Genomic DNA, 21,771 nt, shown 5'->3' on the forward strand with positions numbered 1-21,771 from the left:
TGTGTCGAGTTGACAAGGAGTTAATTGTTCTGAATAGACTGTGTCAACTTCACACACAAGCTCAGGTCATCTGAGAAGAGAGAATTGGGAAAATGTCTTCATCAGATTACCCTGTAGGCACATTTATGGGGTGTTATCTGGATTAATGATTAGTAGAGGCAGGCCAGTTCATAATGTGTGGTGCCTGGTCTCAGCAGACAGTCCTGGGAGGTATAAGGAAACAAGGTGAGTAAGCAAGACATGTGTTAAGAGCCAGTAGGCAACATCCTTCTACAGCCTCTGCACCAGGTCCTGTCCTGACCTCCCTCAGTGATGTACTGTAAGTTGTAAGCTGAAATAAACTCTTTCCTCTCCAAATTACTTTGGGTTGGTTTTATCACAGCAACAGGGAAGTATATAGGGCAGTAGAGCAGTAGCGACTGTGAACACGCTCAGCTTCAGGGATGGCTTGTTCTAACCTCAGCTAGAGTATTTCTGGGATTCACTGAGTCCAGTGAGGCCGCACAGGCCATCAACAGCCTTCCTAGGAGTTAAAGGAATAGTGTTTAACTCTCACAGTTAAAGTTTTTAACATTTCTTGTTATAGTAGTAATGAAATTGTACACACAAGGAAAGAAATTAATATATAGTAGTAAAACAGAGATAACACAGGGCAACGTTTTTGGATGATTACTGACTTATAATGAAGGTTCTAATTTTATTTTCTTCCAAATAAAGGTAAGACTCTAGGTTTGTTGGTTTTTTAAAGTGATTTTTAAATACATTATAATCATTTTCATTTCATCTTTTCCTATTGTTACCTTGTAGTGTGAGAAAGTGGGTCAATGAGAGCACCTCACAAGGCCTCTCAAGGGATGAGAGAGATGCTGGCTGATGGACCAGAGAACCAGAGTGCAGGGCTCAGACCCACAGCAGCAGCTCAAAGAGCCCATAGCTTGAGATCTAGAGGAACTGGTATCCTCTTCTGGCTTCCAAAATTATCTACACACACACACACACACACACACATGTATTTTTCAAAACCATCATTGAGGTGTTTTAAGGAAATGAAGCCTGACTGTCATATTGTACAGTGGAGATGCTCTATCCAAACTTAGCCAGGCATTGATTGAATTCTGTGAAACTCAACACTGGGAGCTTTGAGATAAAGAATGTAAGTATATGAAAAAAATCAAGCAACCACTTAACATCAGGATTACAGTAATACTAAAATGCTAAACCATTATCAAGATGCCAAGTGTGGCTGCCTTACATATAAGCATGCTTCCCCCCATCACTTCCCTCTTAGTTCCTATGTCTGACCACTGATCATCTCCTTCCATTGTCAAGGACAAATGTGAAGTTAGTTAGGAGCCCTCTTCCCACCACTTGCCTCTAGAATTGTACTTCGCTTTCTTCTTATCAAAAGCCCTTGGCTTTGGCTTCAAGGGGCAAGATGAATGCCTAGGATCAAAAGTGTCATAAAGACAGTCTGTTCTTTAAAACAAAGAAACACATTTTCATGAACAGAAACATTCCAAACACAGGGATGGGTGGCACATTTTAAAATACCAGAGTGAACTACAGCATTCTTTCCTGAATCAGTTGTACACCGCTTCTGTTAGACTGCACGCTAGCATGGCCCTCACGCGCAGAATGTCACCGACGCTCTTAGAGAAAGTTTTAAATGGAGTTTGATTTCCTGGCACATGCTGCTGATGCTATTCCAGTTCTGGTGTGCTGAGCACAGCCCTGGATTGCAATGCTGCTCTGGTGGCAGTCACTTTCACAGACAGACCTTCATTTCATTTAGTTTGAAAGGCATATTTGTTGTCCATTTTAAGCACATTTATTTCATTATCACTTTGTCACCCGAAAATAGTATTTTCTTCAGGGCTCATTTTTATTTAGCAAAAATGACCATAATGCCCTTTAAAAGTTGTGAAACGTCTCCAAATACCTAGAGCTGAAGACTTGACGGTCTTTCAGAGTGATTTAACGTATTATATTCATGTGCCACGCTCAAATATGTCAGAAAAATTAAGTAGGGCGCATGTACGGGGTTTGACTTCTTAACTGAGTTTTAGTCACTGAGGCTTGTGCTACAGTCACTCTGGCCCTTCCTGGGAAGTGCTCTGGTCTGAAGAGCACTGCTGCCTGTGATTAGTAATGGTGATTGTCAATTGGACATGATCTAGAATGAGCCAAGAGACCAGCTTCTGGGTGTTCCTGTGACGTGTGATCTATAATAGGTTGGCCTCTAGCCATGCCTGGGAAGGATTCTCATGACTAAGTTAACTGAGGCAGAAAGACTCGCTCTAGATGCACATGATGCTCTGGGCTTGGGCCTTGGGCTGAACAGGGAGGAGAAAGCTAGCTGAACACAAGCATCTTTGCTCTACTCTTCCACACAGTTAATGGAGGTTGACCAGTTAGCTCAAGCTCCTACCAGGGCAACCCTACAAACCTAACTGGAAATGAACCTTCCTCTGCTAAGTTGCTTTGGTCAGGTATTTTCTCTCAGCAAATGAAAAAAATAGATAACACATAATCTTCTGGAGAAGCCACCATGTCCTTGTGCGCTTCCTGTGCCTTTGTATTGCGCTCTATACTTACAGAGTGTCTTGACTTGGTTAGTTCTCCAAGAGACATTAAAGAAAATGGCATGGAGATGTAATGGAAAATGATATGATTCTTTCAAAACTGCATTTATTCATTTATTTTTTTAAAGTGTGTGTGTGTGTGTGTGTGTGTGTGTGTGTGTGTGTAGTGCAGGTAACTGCAGAGGCTTCCATGAATCTGGAGTTCTGAGTGCTGGGAACTGAAGTGGGGATCCCTGCAAGAATACTGTATGCTCTTAACCACTGAACCATCTCTCCAGCCCCCGTCATTCCTAGTTATGTGTAACAATGGCATTTTCCCATTTGGATTCTGGCTACAGGCTGAGGGACTGAGGAACACTGAGGCCATTCTCCGTATGAAGGGCTATGAGCATACATTGCCATTTTGGTGAGGTGCTTCTTCAAACCTATGAAATTCATTCGTGGTCTGCACCCGACACCAGATCCTCAGGGAGCCATCTACCTCTGTTTAAGGATATTACCACCAAGTGACTCAAACCCCACACCCTTGTTGTCTTTGGTTTTGGTGGGTGGAAGATGAGGCTCAGTGCTACCAGGTTTCTGTTTTCCCTACTCACTATTTAATATCCAATATGTCCTTTGTGGTGTCTTCTGAGGCTTGATGTGGTCTCTGTTTTATCACAGCAACGAAAAGCAAACTAGGACATCTTGGTTTTCATAGAATAGTTAAAACCACAGGAGGCAAAAACTATCCTAGGTGCTGTGACACCATGTGACCCCTGTGGTGAGGAACTTGAGTGACCCAAATCAAATGAATTTTGCAGCTGACACAGGAAGGATGCGCCACAGCCAAATTCTGGAACGGGTTCTTAGTTATGTGGATTCAATATTTCATTCTCTTGCAGTTGATTTTTTTTCTTTACATTGTCAATGTTACCTGAGGAAGAGCAGCTGACCCAGCCTCTCCATCAGTTCGAGGCATAGTCTGAGGTTCTTACGAGGGAGCAAACTCTTTTACCTTAGATAGAGATCAAGGTTTAGTTAACAAGGGTTGGGTTACTCACAAAAGGCCTCAGAGTGAAGGAGTATTCTCTGCCATACTGAGAATTTTTTGATGCTACAAAGATCCTGTTTAAGGACACTTTAATCTGAATATACTAATAAGCAATGGTCTCCACTATGTCGTCAACAAAAAAAGTCAACTCTAAAATATTAGCCCTGTATCCAGCTCAAAGTCACTATTCCAAAACACTTGGTAAAAATTAAAACTTCTTTCCTGGGCATCTTGGATTAGTGTCCCAAATGTCACCTAATATTTTAATATATATTTATTTAAAGTGATGATTATCTAATTTATCAGTTGAATGTGGAAAATAAATCAATAATTCATACAATTCTAGCAACCATTTTCTATGTGTATGCTTTATTTCTCTCTTTCTTTGCTGTTTGTGTTATAGCTTCTTCTAAGCAGAGAATAATTGTTTTACTTGTGTTGTGACTTAGAAGTTGAGGAGAAGGGAGAAATCCATTGTTGCGCGTTAAAGCTACTTCCTCCTGAGATGGAGACATACACCTTATTATCTAAATGAGAGCAATCTTTCTTAAAGCCATGAGGACAGAGGCTTAGGCCAGGAAGCCAACGGCTTGAAGGCAGAGACGGCACAAGAATGGACTAAAGCAGAGATATAAATCCGTACAATTTCTAGAAAGAAATTTAACCTGTAAATTTTTAAAGACATGAACCTGTTAATATTTATAAGGAAACAAAAGAACCATCAAAGATTTATATACATAAATGTTCACAACAAAATTATTTATAAAGCAAAATTGAAAATTATTGACATGTGTAATGAGAATAATACAATTTTACAAAGATATAGATCAATTATTATACTTATTATATGCCCAGACTTTAAAAAAAATGATTATCCCTTTTGTATGGAAGCCCATTTGCAGAGGTAAAAACCCCATCACAACTGTCTGACTTTAATCCTTTATTTTAAACTTAGTATATTCCCAGCAGCTAACTATTAAACCAGAGACAATTTGGGCTAGAAGATTGCTCAGCAATGACAAGCATTGTTTGTTCGGAAGAAGATCTAAGTTTGGTGCCAGCACCCATGTGGCTATACATAAACTCTGTAACTACCATTCCAGGGACCCTAAGACTCTCCCTTAGGCAGCAGGTATACAGTGCACCTCAATAGGTCCAGGCAAAACACTCATTCACATGGAACAAAATATATCTCAAAACAAAGCCATACAGAAAAGTTTCAAAAATATTTTCATTTATATCTTCATTTTTGTGCACACATGCATGTGCATCTACACTCATGTTTCTGGAGGCACTTACTGTCCATCTGCCATGTAGATTTTGGGTATCCATCTCATTGGCCCAATTTTTAATTCATTGGCCCTTTTTAAAAAAATGATACTCACTGTAGAGTTACTTTGAAATTATTAAACTGAATGTTCCAATGTCTTCAGTTTCCATTTATTTTGGGAATCTCTACTTTGGATCAAGTCTCTTCTGCTAGAATGGTGGCTTAGCAGGTGGGACTCTGATGGTCTAGAGCAGGAAGGGATATCTGGCAGCTAGTAGAACTATCACAAATTATTTTAAATGACCACAATATTGGTTCAAGTAAAGACATTTGTTAAAACTAAACTCTCCAAAAGAATAGCCCTTACCCATTTGAATGGTCTAATAATTTGTTATTCTAGAAGTTAAAGTCTCTAGACTAGAAACTTTGGGAAAGAAAGGCCTTTATATTAAAATGATGCAAAAGTTGTTTTATGTTCAGTTGTTTTTGGAGCATTACATCTGGAAAGGCGCAGCTAACAATACAGGTAACTTAAAAATATGGCTATGAAGAACAGTTCCTCATTCTTATTGATAAACCAATATATTATTATCCTCATTATTATTAAAAGCACTCGAATTCAGTCTTCAAATGTAACAGTTCTTTCAGAAAGCCTTGAAGATGCTTTACAAATAAAGCATTTTGTCCATCATTTATCTTCATCTGTCATTTAAATACTGATTTTTCCCCCTGGGAAAAATAAAAGAGAAAGTTGTGGCACTGTTTTGCGTTTGCTGTCAAGGATGTCTTTATTGTCATCCCAGAAGTTGTCTGTGTAATTTCCTCCCCCTTCATGGGATAATATATTGGCCTTCCTCATTCAGCAGAATAAAGCAGGTTATGGTGGCACTACCCACCTCCCACATACGACTTCATTTCTATCAGTAAAGAGACAAAAGAACCTTTGAGAATTAAAAAAAAAATCACTTCTACTTTATTTCACCACTGTTCCTCTCCGTAGTTCTGGTAGTACTTCCCGAGGGAGGGTGAATAGTAACTACGGTCCCATCATTTTGGACTTCCTCTCAAAAGCCACCCATTTAGAAGTAGCCTTGCTCCCAGGTGAAGAAAGTGGAGACCCCCAGAGACAGCCCACTTAAAAGCCATTTTCAGTGTGTCTTGCTGAATCTCAGTAGGAAAACCCTTGCTGGTTACAGGGCTAGGTTGCTTTCCTTCTTTGGCCTAATAGTAAGAATTGTGTCTTGGTTGTTGAGTTCAATTTCTCAAAAAAACTAAGGGTTAAAAGTTGCATCTATAGTTTTTGAGGAAAGATTAAACAACATATACAAATTGCTTATTCGCATTAGGTTGGTTAATTTAGAAGCCTGTCCTGGAAGGGCACATGAGTCAGGGGCAGAAGGAAGGCCATACCTTGTCCGGCTCTGGGGTCAAGTTTATCAAGTTCAGTATCTGTCACTTGGAGAGGTTAGTAATGATCCTGCTGAGGCCATTAAAGTTCTTTGTCATTTAAAATTTGTCAAGGAATTGCTCTTATAAATAAGAATGCTAAATATTTACAGTAAAAATTCAGTGCCACAATAATATTATTCAAAGTACATGCAACTTGGAGAATGATATAAAAGCAAGAAAGATGAACTCATTTACCAGGAACAGACATCAGAGGAGATTTCAGGTGGGGCGTTTATGCCAAAAACTATATCAAGATGGTTTTGTGATCTCACTAAGTTGATCTTGAAGTGCACTCAAAGAAACCCCAAGAGTTGGGCATTCCCCTTTCCTCTGAGAGCTACAGTTTAAAAAAGAAATAGAGAAAAGATGTGTTAGTTTGTTTACTTGGTGGATAGAAGTAGAGACTATTTTTATTAATCCATGCTACTCCACCCAGAGTGTATCCTCACTAACCCTTCCTCTAAGGCACTATCTCTGCACCTTCACTGTGCCTTGCCCAAGGGCTGGCCATGTCTTACCTCCTATACTCAATAGGCAGCTCTAGGAAAAGGAATATCTTGGGCTTTTCCTTCAAGCATATGCAAGAATGCTACTGCTACTGCTACTGCTACTGCTGCTACTGCTACTGCTACTGCTACTGCTGCTACTACCACTATAGTAGTAGGCAGACTATAGTAGTAGGCAGACTATAGTAGTAGGCAGACTATAGTAGTAGGCAGACTATAGTAGTAGGCAGACTATAGTAGNATAGTAGTAGGCAGACTATAGTAGTAGGCAGACTATAGTAGTAGGCAGACTATAGTAGTAGGCAGACTATAGTAGTAGGCAGACTATAGTAGTAGTAGTAGTAATAGTTGTTGTTGTTGTGTTTTTGGTGTGTGTCTGTGTTTATGTGTGAGTACAGAGGCCAAGGAAGAAAAGACAACATCAAATTAGTATTCAGCACAAATGCCCAAGGCTTGACCATGACAGGATGTGAGAATGGTCGAAGCAGAGCACCCAAGCCTCTGTTGTTGAGATCACTGTGTCCTTCAGAGGCCTTAGAATATGAAGACGAGAGGAAAGAAGATAGTTTCCTTCCTGGACTCGCTGTCTAAATCTATCAATAGGAGAAATTGTGTCGAATATGAAAAAAAACGCCTAAGGCATGAATCTGAAGTGTCCCACAGAAGTTCCTGGATGGAAGGCGGAACACCCTTTGCAGCAGTGCTTAGGAAGGGTTTTCTGACAGGTGACTGGTTCACCGGGTCTCTGACATCAATGGATGAATTCCAGCTGAAGCTGTGGGTCATTGGGAGAATGTCCTTTGGGTTCTATCATATGTCTGGCTTCTGTCATCCATTGCCTCAGCCCGTGTGCAGAAAGTGTAAACCACAGCCTGTAGTCTCTGAAAATACAGCCAAGCAAACCTCTTCTCCATTACCTTCTTTGTCTCTGGTATTTTGTCATAGTGACAGACAAAGAAGTTACTGGGTACTGGTGAAGGAAAGAAAGAAGGCGCTTCAAAAGAGAAAGCTCTCTGATGTTAATGCTGCCCTGGGTGAGCATGTTCAATGAGTCCCTGGGGTTAGGGGAAGGGCTTTTATATAGAAAAATAAGTCTAGGAAGAATTGGGTTCATACACAGGAGTATGATGGCTAGGGAGTGTGCCATCCTTGCTACCAAAGCTGTGATAAAAACCCTTGCAATAGTAAATTTAATTGTAAGGGCTTTGACTTATAGTGTTGTGTAGCTATTGTCTATAGATTGAAACACTCCTTCCTGTAGAGAGGAGGGATGCTCACAATACTCTAGAAGCTCAGGAGGCTTCTACCCATGTTCTAAGAGCATGAACAGTTACTGGGGCAGAAGAGACTCTTCAGTGGGGCTGCATGCAGGGTGGGTAGAGAGCACCAGAGGTGGAGCTGCCTTCAGGGTGAGTAGGGAGCACCAGGGGTGGAGATGCCCTGTAGATAGGTAGGGAGCACCAGGGGTGGAGCTGCCCTGTAGATAAGTAGGGAGCACCAGAGGCTGAGTTGTCTGCAGGATAGATAGGGAGCATCAGAGGCAGAGCTGCCTGCAGGGTGGGTAGGGAGCACCGAGAATGCAGCTTTTAAGAGTTACCAACCATTTGGTCCTCAGATTTGCTTGACATTCAAGTTGCCTTTCAGTGAACCACGATCCTATATAGCCTCCCACATTTCTTCCTATGAGTCAGTCCAATAAACCTACTGGTTCTCATAAACTCTGACTTTGGTGGGATGGTTTCTCTGCTTCATTATCAGTGCCAGGTCTGTGGTGAGTAGACATTCATTCATGTCTATTCAGGGAAAGCCATGTTTCAGTGTCTGCTTGTTTGTCCCCAAACCTTGGTTCACGTTGAGATAGAACTCGTGGTGGTTAGTGCATAGTGAGGCAAAATTTCATCCAATGATAGCCAAAGTGAGGGAGATGGGCAAGGCCAGAGTTAGAATAGCCCCTTCAAGGACATCCTTGTGATGGTCCGACCTCCTTCTTTTTAGGTCCCACCTCTTGAAGCTCCCCACTCCCATTAGGTGACAACCAAACCCCAGGGCATACACCAGATTCAAATTATATCAGGTATTGAGTCAAAGAAACTTACCCCCAAGGCTGAACTAATTATATAATGGTGCTAACAAGCTGGTTGGGCAGGGACTGTTCAGGGAATCCAGGACACAAGAAGGTTGCCCGCAGTTGGCTTAATGAGCAAGTTATTTTTCCCTGGCAGACTATAGAACATAAGCAGCTCTCCAATCCTTTTCTGAAATGGAGTGGGAGACTGGGTCTCCTGGGTCTGCCTGCTCATAGTCTTAGTCATTCGGGGGAGAATGGAGAGGAGTAACTCTTGCTATGTGTGGTATGTTTGCCTCTCTGCCTCTCATGTCTTTGTCTCTGTCTCTCTGTCTTTGTCTCTGTCTTTGTCTCTGTCTTTGTCTGTCTGTGTGTGTGTGTGTGTGTGTGTGTGTGCATGTAAGTTCCCAGGCTGGTATGGAGGCCTGAGATTGATGTCTGGAATCTTCCTCTATCTTTCTCTTCCTAACTTAAATCGTTAAAGTCCTTCAATAGCATCTCAGTATGTCACCTTACCTGGGCATGGCAGGGTCGGGGCTCAAGGGTCAGGACTCAGGTTGCTGATAACATAGACATAAATCACCACAGCTTGGCATTTTGTTTGCTACAAATCTCTTCCTTGGTGTATGGTACTAAGGGTTGAACCTTGGCCCTCATAGGTGCTATGCGAGTGCTCTAACACTGAGCAACATCCCCAGCCAGCACTTGGACTGTAGTGACTTGTAAGCTCCCCCTTCCCTCTTCTCTAGTTCAGCTTTTATTTTCCTTTAACACTTATCTTTGCATCATTACATCATTTACATATCCCTTATATTAAATATTGTTTTTTCTCTAAGAGGGTTTTCATGCATATTAAGCCAACCATGAGAGAATACAGCATATTTGTCTGCCTTTTCAAGTTCTCTGGCTTCTATCTCAACATATCCCTCCCTTTGAATAGACAACCAGGGAAGCTGGAGTGTGGCTCATGATCTTGAAGCAGGCCCTGTTTCCCTGGCTCTTCATTGTGGTTTCTGAGCACTAAATAACAGGAGTAGATTTCAGTAATTCATTTAGAAGCAATGCTATACATATCCTGTTTAACTTCCTACTGTGCCCAAATTCATCAAATAAGCCATTGGGACAACTAGGCTTGCATTTGGAGTCTGTCTAACTTGTCTCTATAGATGTGTACAGTGACTGTGCTTGTATGCAGGGTGTGGCCCCCATGCCCCTCATTTCTTCCCTTAACTCTGTTGACCTCTGTATGGTGAGGCACAAATTCTGTTTTATGCTTTTCTAAATACAGACGTCAGTGTTCATCAGGTTTACCTTGCATAGAGTTTTGCTCTTCTGGAAAATGGTTTGTCTATCCTGCATATCTTCCTGAGTTTTCTACTCTTTCTAAAATATAATCTTGAGGACTAGGCTTGGTGCTAGATGACTAACAGCCAAGCATAGTCTCGCCACTTCTCTATGTCCGCATATCACTGGCATGCAAGCACCAGGTAATGAAACCTAATCTCACACACAAAAATAAAACAAATTTAAACGACTTCATTTTTTTTTTCAGCTTTCTCTACTTCTATTGGGAGATTAGCCTTTCAATGCCTATTGTGTACCATTTGAAAGGAGATGCCTCAGTCAACAGAAAAATAATTTTAATTTTCATATGAAATCTTTTATCACTTACAATTCCGGTTCATTAATAACTTTCCTGAGCTTTGCTTAATGTTGCTTAATGTCTGTTGATCTTATTTCCTTGCAAATTACAAATTTAGAGTGAAGGAATATTGTCTACTGTCTTGAATAGACTCATCATAATGAACATTAATTAAAAGCCAATTTGAAACATCCGATAGTTGAAAATGCTAGTCTATGGGATATGATAAATATTCATCATAATACATTTCTTCCAACTTTATCCTTGAAAATCCCTGTCTAATCCATATATCCTGTTATCTATTCATATGTGTACCATCTCTCTTCAGACCCCCTGCAAGTTATCTTTATGAATCTCTGTGAGAGGACTGACAGAGCGAAGCGGGTGGGAAACACATCTGCAGATCATGTCAGTCTGTTTACAGAAAGCGTGCCTCCCTGCATTGTTTCTGGGCCCTTAAGTGTGTAAAATATATCTGCAAATTTGGGACAATGAAAGGATGGTTTCCCACCGTAAACTTTCAAGGCTATTTCAATTAAGTAGTAAGAGTGTTCTAATCCTGGCTCTTGTGATTTCTCTATTTGAAAAATAAGAGCTCCATTTGTTTAGTGATTAGAACTTCCAAGCTTACTCTGTACACACTCATGCCTGTGCACACATGCACAAACACACATATACACATACACACACATTCACACACAAACACACATACAAACACATGCACACATATACATATACAAACACATGTACACAAACACACACACATACTCATAAACACACACACACATACAAACCACACATACATACACACTTAAAAATAAAAATACATATAAACATACACATACACACACCACATACACACACACACACACACATACAGACAAACACACATATATACACAAACACATACCCACAAGCATACACATACACACATATACACACACATACACACACACTCACACAAAAGCACACATACATACAGACATACATATACATATACACATACACAAACACACACTCAAAACATGTACTTTTATATACAAATATGAGTGCATATATATTTATATAACATTATATGCATATGCTATTTTACTGTTTTTAATATTTCCTCTGTATATTTCTTTACCTCTTGCAAAGTATGCAGGCATTACTGTTCTTGTATCTTTAAATCAGACCAAATTCTGAAAATGGAGAGGAGTTTGTGATGGTTACTTTTAAATAAAAACTTGATAAAACCTAGGACCAAGTGGTAGAGTAGTCTCAGTGCGAACTCTCTAGGTGAGTTGGGCCTGTGGGCCTGAGGGGTTTCTTGGTGCCCTGACTAAGGTACAGTCGTTCCCTAGGGAGGGCTGGACTTTGTGAAGGTTGAGAAACTGAGCTGAAAACTGGCATGAGTCAAGTCCCTGTGGCCTTGACATTCCTAAAGTGAGGGGTTAGGGTTACCATAGCAGCAGGAAGTGGGAAGAGGGAGAACATTTGCCTCATCTGATGACTGAGGTGCCAATGGCTCAGGACCTTTGGCAAGAGTTTAGCTTTCATTCCAGACATATAGAGCAGGTTACTGCCAGTCATGCATAGTTGATAAGCATTGAAGCCTTAAAAAAAGGACAAGAGGATCCATACAACCCTCTTTAAATTCTCTTTTTGCTTAGCATTCATTTTCATGGACTTAGATTGTGATTTAGACGTAGGTCTACATACATTTCCATGCTATAATCTCCACCTTTTTGTGTTATGTTAGAAATTACCCTGAAGATGTATAAAAGCTGTCAAAGGTTTTTTTTTCAGTTTGCAACATAAAAACTCTTGAAGTGTCTGCAAATTTAAGGGAACTTTTAATGTTTTGTTTTGTTTTGTTTTGTTTTTTTGTATGACAAAATTTAATAAATAAGAGTGTAGGATGTCTTTGTCAGCTATAAAAGCTTATAGATTTGTGTGCTTGGTGTGCTAAGAGGAAATTGATGATTCCTAAGAACCTAAATTTTCCCTCCAAATATCTGTACTGTTTGTGGCTAAACAAACAATACCCCAAATTGTATATTTCAAATGTCAGTAAATACCTCTTCATGAGACCCCAAATGATTAATCCCAGTCCTATATGCTGACCCAGTAGGGGAAAGGGCCACTTGTAGGATCATTTCTAAACTAAAAAAAAAAAAAAAAAAAAAAAAAAAGGAAAATTGCTGTTTGACATTTGGCATCTACTAGTACATTTTAGATGAGTTCATCAAACTGTATTGTGTGCTGGTCACTGTTGGTTTGAGACAACGCGAGATGCTCACTGACAGGGTCATTCTCAGCAACTTCTCTAGCTTATCTTAACTGTTAGGGACTTTCCAAATCTGTTCTGCACACCCATGCCACCCCACAATCTGCCCTCTTAAGAGAACAGTGTGCATGTATTATGTATATTTATTAAAATATGAATTTTAGTAAACAAAGACTTTATTTCAAATATATTTTACGGTTTCTGTGTGATAAGAATTGCTTTCCTGAATTTGAACTTTAATAAATGAACAGTCAATGTTCACACAAAATAGGTGTGTTTTTGGGCTGATTAATTCCTACAATTTTTTTTTCTGATAGCTTAGTGTATCATGTTTTTCTTTAACTAGAAAGCATGCTGATTATGATGATGCCAGAAGTTATATTCTCTTGGTTGTATGTTGAATAGCAGGAATGGACCATTGCAGGTCATGAGTGTTTGCATGTGTAGATATTAGTGGGGGGTGGGGAGTGTGTCAAACTTTGGGCCTGACTGAACAAATGATGACACATTGTGATCAGAGCTGAATTAGCTCATTCTTTGTGGCAAAAACAGCTTTATAAGCAAATTGGTAGAGTAACACATTGTAGGACAGATGTTACCCTGCTTTAAAAAAATGTAACTATTTTACAGAACTCCCAGCAATACTGTTGCATATGCTTTGCATAATAATTACAGTGCTTATAAGACAGGCCGTCTCTAATAGTGTTTAGATTGCTTTATAAACTTCAAAATTGGATTTTTTCCCCATAAACAATTCATCTTGAACTCAGATATGGGATGACTTCCTGCGTGCCTTTGCTGCTATTGCCGTAGAAAGTTTCAGTGACGTTGGGGAAGTTATAGAAAGGACATTTAGAAGTGTACATTTGGCAACAATAACTGCATCTTTAGAACAAAAAGTGAATGTCTTAATAATGGAAGTGGCAGACTGGGAGTGTTGACATTACAGAAATGGGAATCTTCTCCTCCAGTGGCTGAGACTCTTCTGAGGTTGCAGTAAGGGGAGAGAGTCTCTCATGTATCCTAGCCCAGGAAGAACATGGCCTGGGGCAGGGGAATGTCTCAATTGAAATGCTGTAGGTTGCAAAGGTGCTCCCTGATATTCGGAGGGTGAGTCCCAACACAGTCCTAGATGTTCAGCTTGTCCCAACAGAATGTCTACTTCCCAATTCCTGCAATGTATATTTCTTTTCTGAATGACATTGATTTGTTTTGCAAGCCTCATGCATTTCTATGATGTTTTCAGTGCCTCACATGCCTGAACTCTCTGAAGCCTACTGCCTGGCTAAATTAGATGCCTAGAGAATGGTTATTGCTATAGAGATGGCTCCAGTGTCCTGTCAGCCATTCATGGAAAGAGAGATAGAATGGTCTCTGATGTGTCAAGGATTCTACAGAGGTGTAAGGTTGTATGGGAGCATTGTAGAAAAAAACTACCGACTAACACAGGCCAATCAGACGTCCTTGCAGGGAGAGGAAGGCAGCCCTGCCTAGGAAACCAAATAGGTGGTCTGGGGATATCGGCATTTAGGAAAGTGTTTGCTCTCAGTCAGAGCAGCAGCTTGCTTAATGTCCCTAGATTTTGATTGGTGATATTATGGACTGGGCCCGGGACTCAGCTCTTTTACTAGCTCTCGGTTCCATGTGTCAGCCTATGTAGTATATTCCTGTTATTGACAAATGACAGAGCAGCACCTGCTGGACCTCCATGTATGTTTTACAAGCATTCACAGTAGGTTTTGTCTCAGTTAGCAAACACTGCTTACAAACAAACAAAACCTCCAAACGAAGCAATAACTCAGCCCTAGGAATAAAGGAGAAGGGAACTCACAACGTTGGAAGCAGAAATGGCCCTTGGAACAACGAAAAAGACTTGTTTTTAGCAACAGCTTCAAAACCGGAGAATGGATTCCAGAGGGAAAGGTGTGTTCTAAGCCATGCAGAAGTGGCCGCACGTCAAACAGCACAGGGAGGGAAAGTGGTTTGTGCTTCTCAGTGTTTTATTTTTGAGTTGCCATTAGGACATTTCTACCCACACACTGGGGTAGACTGAGCCTATGGGGTGTAAGAATCACAGCCTTCACACACTGACGTGCTCTAGGGGATATGGAAACTGCCATCTCAGATGCAGTGACCCAGGAGGGGACTTGGTGGTGGATTCTTGTCCTAGGAATGTCCATGTTTCTCATTGTTTTTAGTGTCGCGATGTTTACTGAGGAGGAGGAGAGCTCTGAACACCTCTTTGTCTTGTCATAAATGAAGGTACCCTTTCATAAACAAATCGCGCAGAGCAACACGGTGTAATAGATAAAGAACACATTTGCTGTTTTATTGGTGCCTTGCACGGCAGTAATACTGAAAGGGGGAAGGCCAAACAAACAAAACAAACTGAAAACAAGAACAGAAAAGCAAAAAACAGGCTGGCGGGGACCCACATCTTTTTTTTTTTTCTTTTTCTTTTTTCCCAAGAGTACACAAACTCCTGTTTTATTCTTATTGTGGCATGAATGATAACATAAAACCCAAAAACATGAAAATATACAACTTATATTACACTATGTTATGAACAAAATAGAAATCTATAACTCTATGTTATATTTACACAATTTCTTATTTTATTAAATTTCAAGTGAGATGGTAGTTTGCACAGACTTTGTTTTAAGCTCCAGGCATTGATTGTCTCTTTTTTCTATTTTTTTAAATCAGTAAAAAACAAATAAAACAAAAAAACAAACAAAACTTTTTCATTTGTGAAATCCGCACTGTTAGGAGGACTAAGTGCTTTAGAGCCAGGGGAGCTGAATAAATACTGCCTTTAGTGGGCCAGTGACAGACACTCGGGGAGGACAGGGACCCATCAGCATGTCATCTTCAACCTGTGGGACTGCAAAATTAAATACTGTGTCAACCTGGCTACAGAAATGTCTCTGCCCTAAGAGGCAATGAGATAGATCAGCCACTTTAAGTAGCTTTCGTATTTCTTCCTTGCAAACCTCATAAAGTTTTATTTCACTATTAATTTGATAGACAAATATTTTTATAAACCTGTTTGTAAATATACAGTTATTACAGTTCAATAGTTTACCCTTTAGAGTAAGGATGGTATAGTTTATTCCTTGTGTTTTGACGTGAGACAGAAGGGATGCTTCTGAGGACACTGTCAGCTTCTGCATTATGGAAATGTCTGAAAGCACACCGCGGAACAGGAAAGATAATCTCCTTCAAGCAAACTCAGGTAGATTGTACTTTAGAAATCAAATATATGAAGTGGCTTCATCATAGAACACTTGATGTTTTAATATTCATACCCCATGAGAAGATTTGGTTCCAACCATGATATGTATGTTCACTGGGAGGGGTTTTACACAAAGGTAGTTCTTAGCTAGAAGCAAATGAACTTTCAGAGTTGACTTGACTAATTTGAGTAGAATTACACCGAAGTGTGTGTGATTGTCTCCTGTTTGTAATAACTAGCCAAATTATCATTGACTTACAAAGGGCTTTAACCCATTTTCTTCTCTGAATATTTTTCTTAGATTTATATCAAATGTGACTAGCTTTAGAGGTTCCCATAACAAATGTAAAATGAAGAAATTAGCAATATTACTCCAGTTTTGGTATAAATGTGTGTGAAAGGGAAGATGGGGGAAGGGGCAGAAAGACAGATGGGCATGACTTAAACCTATAAGCTGAGGAGAGGGAAGGGGGGAGGGCTGTTGTCTGCTAACTTTCATCTTTCCATTTTATTTTATATCCTCTGCCATATCTTAGTTGGCCTCTGTGTGCCACAGAAAGAATGTAAAGCTATAAGATCCTTTACAAAAACTATCACCCAACCAATGGACCAAAGGCATTATGTTGTTATCGTTAAGTTGCTATTTAAAGCAGCTTTCCCCCAAGTGACCTATGTGTACTTTAGCCATGAGTAGAATTACCTTTGCTTTTGTTGTCCCCTAGGGAAAACTCTTGGGCAAAGCAAAGCTAACATGTGCTGAAGAAAACGTCCAGACAGAGAATGGCATGTCACTATGGGCTTGCTTTGTGGTTTTTGTCTGGGCACAGTTCAGTTATGAACATAAACTCAACTAAACTGGAGAGTTTCAGCAGCTACAGGTTACCATGGACAGTTGCAGTTTCCCCTCAAATAAATCAAAAGCAAACCAGAGAGAGAGAGTTTGCTCTGACTCACTGCTGTTTCAGCCTTGGATGCTGTCAGCAGCCTCTACCTGGAGCTAAAACAAAGTATTCTTGTTGCCCAAGGTCAGGAAATGAAAACCAAGCTTGTCTCGAATGTGCTGGGAGACAGGGACCCAGCACATGAGAGTGGAGAACCCACATCAGTCGGGAGAAATTGGTTAAGACACAGAGAAACTTTTTTTTTAATAAATCTGTTTTCACATTGTACGCGTTATAATGGTATAAAAACAAGTGTCTTTTTTTTTTCTTATTCAGAGTGCTTCGAAACAAAACAAACAAAAACAAAAAAATGGCTCTAGATAATTGGTAATTAAATAACTAAGATGAGAGGAAAGAGCATAAGTTAATTAAGATTGAACATGACATTCCTCCTAATTCACCCCTTCATATTAAATACCAGAACCAATGCTACCGGGGCTAAAACTGTTAACACAGAGGAAGTTATGAGTGGAGAAGCAAGTATTTGTGTGTACACACACATACAGACATGTGTCTATGTGTGTATGTGTGTATGAGCTAGAAATAGAAATTAGTTTTAAATACCTAACAGCTTCCAAATCCAAAGCAGAATAAAATAGGGAGAAATAAAATAAATTATACATAATTTACTAATCTGGGAACAGCTGACTGTTATTATTATTATTATTACTATTATTATTATTATTATTTAATCATAATTTTACACTAGCAAAAAGAGGCAATTCAAATGAAAATACAGTCATTAGAAGAAAACAAAAACAAAAACAAAAACAAAATCCCATGAACAGAAAAACCTCTGACATGCAGGTGTGATGGGCTCCTCCAAGCAAAACCTCAAAGCAAGACCTTCTGAGAGAGAAAAAAACAGAAAGGAGTTTTGTTTCCCTCCTTCTCCTCCTCCTCCTCTTCCTCCTCCTCCTCTTCCTCCTCTTTTACTTATGTATGGAAATCAAACTTGAGGGTGGCATTTGGCAACATGAGAAAGGACTGGAACACAGGAACACGACTACGCCTCTGGCTGAGGTGCTCTCTCTATTTAAACACAGTTGGGAGGGTCCCGAAGTGGCTGCAGTTGTCTGCCTACCACTGCTTTGACCTTTTGGTTGGCGATTGGAGTCATTGGTCCACTCATACTTGCTTATTGCTCTGAGCCTGCACTCTGCCAGCACCAGCAATTGATCTCTAGCAAGCTCAAATTACAGTGAAGGACCATTATACTGGTTAAGGGGTCTCTGTGTGCATCTAGGCTCCACTTTGTGGTGCTGCAGTGAAGTTTAACCAAATCCTGGTCCTTGGGGTATCAAATACACATGGCCCACACTTGTGAAATGCAAACAGTCTCTAACCTCTTTGCATGGAGAGACGAAAAGAAAATCTTATAAAACCATCAATTATGTTTCCTCGTCAAGAAAGGATGGAACATCGGAGACATAAGCTAATTCTGTATTTCTGAAAAATGGCAAATAGATTCAGTCAAAATCATGATTGCTTTGCTCAACGTTTCAACAGGAAAAACACACACGCACACACGTACACACGGGTCACTAAGTAGCAAACATTAGAAAAAGCAAATTGTCCAGGGAGAAGGAGCCTCCAGAGAAGCTGGTAACCTCCATGCCTGCCATGCATGTGCCCGTGACACAGGGCTGCCAGGTCCACCCGACAATGAGCATACTAGAAATTGAAAAATAGAATTTCTGAGCTCTACACTTGGTCCCGTTGCCCCTGGAAGTGCAAAGTCAAGGTTGAGATTGCTTCTAAGCCCACTTGCTCAGGAGGGGTGGAATTCTATTCTCACATGGAGGGTGTTGCTCACAATGGCCTGACATTATTCCCTAATAGGAATGTATCTAATGAACCATGATTACACACATACATACATACATACATACATACACACACACAGAAATCCAAGATCAGAAAATATTTTTTTTCTCTAAATTTCTGTCTCTCTCTCTTTTCACCTGAGAACGGCACCTACAGTTTCCATTAAAAAGAAAAAGAAAAGAAAAAAAAAATAGAAAACCAAAAACAAACAAAACAAAACGAAAAGCAGTCTCACCAGTTGCTGGTGTGTCAGCTCTTTTCAGGGACTGTCTAAAGGTTTAACACTGTCCTAAAGGAAGAAGGGACGAGAAGAAAGGAGGGGACAAGCAAATGAAGATGGTGATCGCTTCGGGACGAATTTGGCACTTGCTCAAAGATGTGGTGTTGCGTGCAAGGGTTAGGGGTCTCTAAGGAAAACTGTTGTTGACTCTGTTGTGTAGAAGCAATGAAGGCAAACACAGGCTCTTGTTTTCCTCTCTGCCCCCAGCCCCTCGCACATGCCTCCATCTTTAAAGCAGAGAGATAGAGAGGGTGGAGGGAACTGACCGCAGTCTTCCCCCCTGTCTGTCAGGTGCAAGATAACAACCAAAAGGAAAAGAAAAGAGGAGAAAACCCAGAACCACCCTTCCTCCCCACTCCCCCCGCCCCCAAACAGAACAGAACAGAACAAAACTTATTTCTTTTTAAAAATTGTAGCACAGAACAACATAACACATTCACAAGCCACTTGTTGGCACTGTGTACCTGAGTGAGGATTTCTAATATAGAACAAACAGCCATAAAGTTTATTAAAAAAAAAAAAAGTTGACGGGTGAGACTTCAGTGCTGGGGTGTAGCAGCTGAGTTACTGGCACTGTTTAACCCATAGCTTATTTCGATCTCTTCTTCTTGATGACGTTTTTGCTTGTAATTTTTTCTTTCTTTCTTTTCTTTCCGAGCCTTTTGAGGCTGAGGTCTATTTGTCAGCTGATGTCCCAACTATTTAAGACTAACAGTTAAAATAACAGTCAGTGTATGAGAGAGTTAATGTGCTTGGCCACTGGGAAGGATGAACCGGACAGGGCTTCTTCAAGTCCTCGGCTCACCACAGTCTGTTGGCCCTTATCAGTTGGCTTGTCCCGCAATGTGGTTTTCGCTGTCACTCCCATAATCCACATCCGGGTCCTCCTCCTCCTCATCGTACTCCTCGTAAATCTCTCCGTTGATGTCCTCAGCCTGGATCTCTTCCTTGATGTGGGGCTCCTCTCCCTTCGTGCCATAAGTGCTCTGGATCACGGGCATCCCGGGCTCCGGGCTGCTGGACACGCTCGAGTGCTCGGAGGGCAGGTGAGGGGACGGCATTCCGGCCATGGCGATGGCGCCGGGGTACACAACGCCGGCCGTCGCGATGGGGATCTGTGCTTGTTGCCTGTCACAGAAAGAGAAGGTGAGTGTGCACGGGAGGTCTCAGCTTTACTGCCTCGGTGCTGCCTCACTCGAACCAGCATTCGCCCAATTAGCCAAAATGTTCAAGTGACATCCTGTGCTGATTCTAGCATCTCACCTGCCCGTATTGTGCTTCATAGATCCGGGGGCATGAAGAATTGCCATTTGATAATTGGGGTAGTCCTACTTTATTATTATTAGGGGAAAATGTGGCATAGGGGGGAAATAAGCAAATTTACCCAAGACCTTGACTCCCAGATCATTTTGGCTTCACTATGACCAGGAGGAGTCTGACTTTTATTTTTCTCACAATGGAGCCTAAAGATAGTTCAAGTATAATGGCGGGTAATCTTTAAACTATTTACAACTTTCAAAATAACATTATGATACCCCCAAACATGAGAAGGTAACATGTTATCCACCTACTATGTGAAATGGTGTTAGCCCTTTGTGGGATCCGAGTCAGGGCTGGCCTCAGACAAACCACCTCAGAAATCGCCTATGCCTGCTTCTATTGTCCCACTCCATGGACTCTCTAAATCCTTTAACCTGGAAACTCCACCTTCTCGGGTTTGTACTGAACCTTAGAGATTGATTTAGCTGGTCCTGTCAGGGTGGGTTCACAGACATTCATGTGGGCTTCCTTCTCTCAGTCTTTTGAAGATTTACTCTGGACTCCAGAAAAGGACCCCACCCACCATGAACCTTGCATAGAGCACACTGGCTCTTTCAAAGGAGGGTGTGTGGCAGGTACCACCACTTTTGTTATTCATCATCCTCCTTCTGACTATAATTGGAATGGCGTTTGCTCTCCTAATTTGCTGGACGCCACTGTTTCAGGCATGAGTGACTTTATCCCTGCGTGTCTTGAGTTTTCCACAGTGTTACTGTAGGCAGCACACAACATCACTGTGTGTGAACTCTCTATGGGAAGCAGAGGGAACATCCTCCAGGCAGGTTCAAGTGCAGATGGAATGCCCCTGTCCACAAACTTGCTGTGTCCTAAATCTAATTTCTACTATATGAGATATACACACAGGAGTTGTGTGTTCATATGTGTGGGTGTATGTATGATGGGGAAGAGGTGGCTCAGCAAATCCACAGAAACCTGTGATTCATTTGGAATCCCTGTTAGGCTGTGTTATCTCAACGAAGCCGCCAGTGGTGAAATCTATCATGGTCAAACATTGGAAGTCATGAGCACCAGCCAGGCAAAGAACTGGCTAGATCTGGCATACCTCTAAGGTTCTAACTGCAAGCATAAAGACGATGCTTAGGATTGAATCGGATCTGCCTTCAGAGAAGTTGGGATAAAACCCTCAGAGGAGCAGGCAGCTTGCAGTGGCTCCCCCTCTAAACAAATAGATATCTGCCTGTCTATACAGTATGTAGGTATTCATGGCTTCATACAGGGTACAAAATAATCTTAGAAAGAAGGCTGCAGGTTCATTTCAAAAGGTTGCCCTGCAACTGAGTAGAAAAGAGGATTGAGGAGAGTCGTGTGTGTGTGTGTGTGTGTGTGTGTGT

General features: G+C 41.0%; 1 protein-coding gene across 16 annotated transcripts in view; it reads right to left on the minus strand.

The window, feature by feature from the left end:
* Positions 1–19,479: 19,479 nt before the first annotated feature.
* Sox5 (SRY-box 5) overlaps positions 19,480–21,771 on the minus strand; it is a 938,356-nt gene continuing 936,064 nt past the window's right edge. For 15 of the 16 annotated variants that reach the window (XM_029478851.1, XM_029478846.1, XM_029478843.1 and 12 more), the window contains one exon: positions 19,584–20,227. In XM_029478851.1, coding sequence (XP_029334711.1) covers positions 19,924–20,227 — 304 coding nt within the window. In that variant the 3' untranslated portion in view covers positions 19,584–19,923. Of the gene's footprint in view, positions 20,228–21,771 lie in introns of all 16 variants that reach the window. The other variant, XM_029478841.1, reaches the window with a different exon arrangement.

This window comes from Mus caroli, chromosome 6, assembly GCF_900094665.2.
Source record: "Mus caroli chromosome 6, CAROLI_EIJ_v1.1, whole genome shotgun sequence".
Classification (NCBI taxonomy): Eukaryota; Metazoa; Chordata; class Mammalia; order Rodentia; family Muridae; genus Mus; species Mus caroli.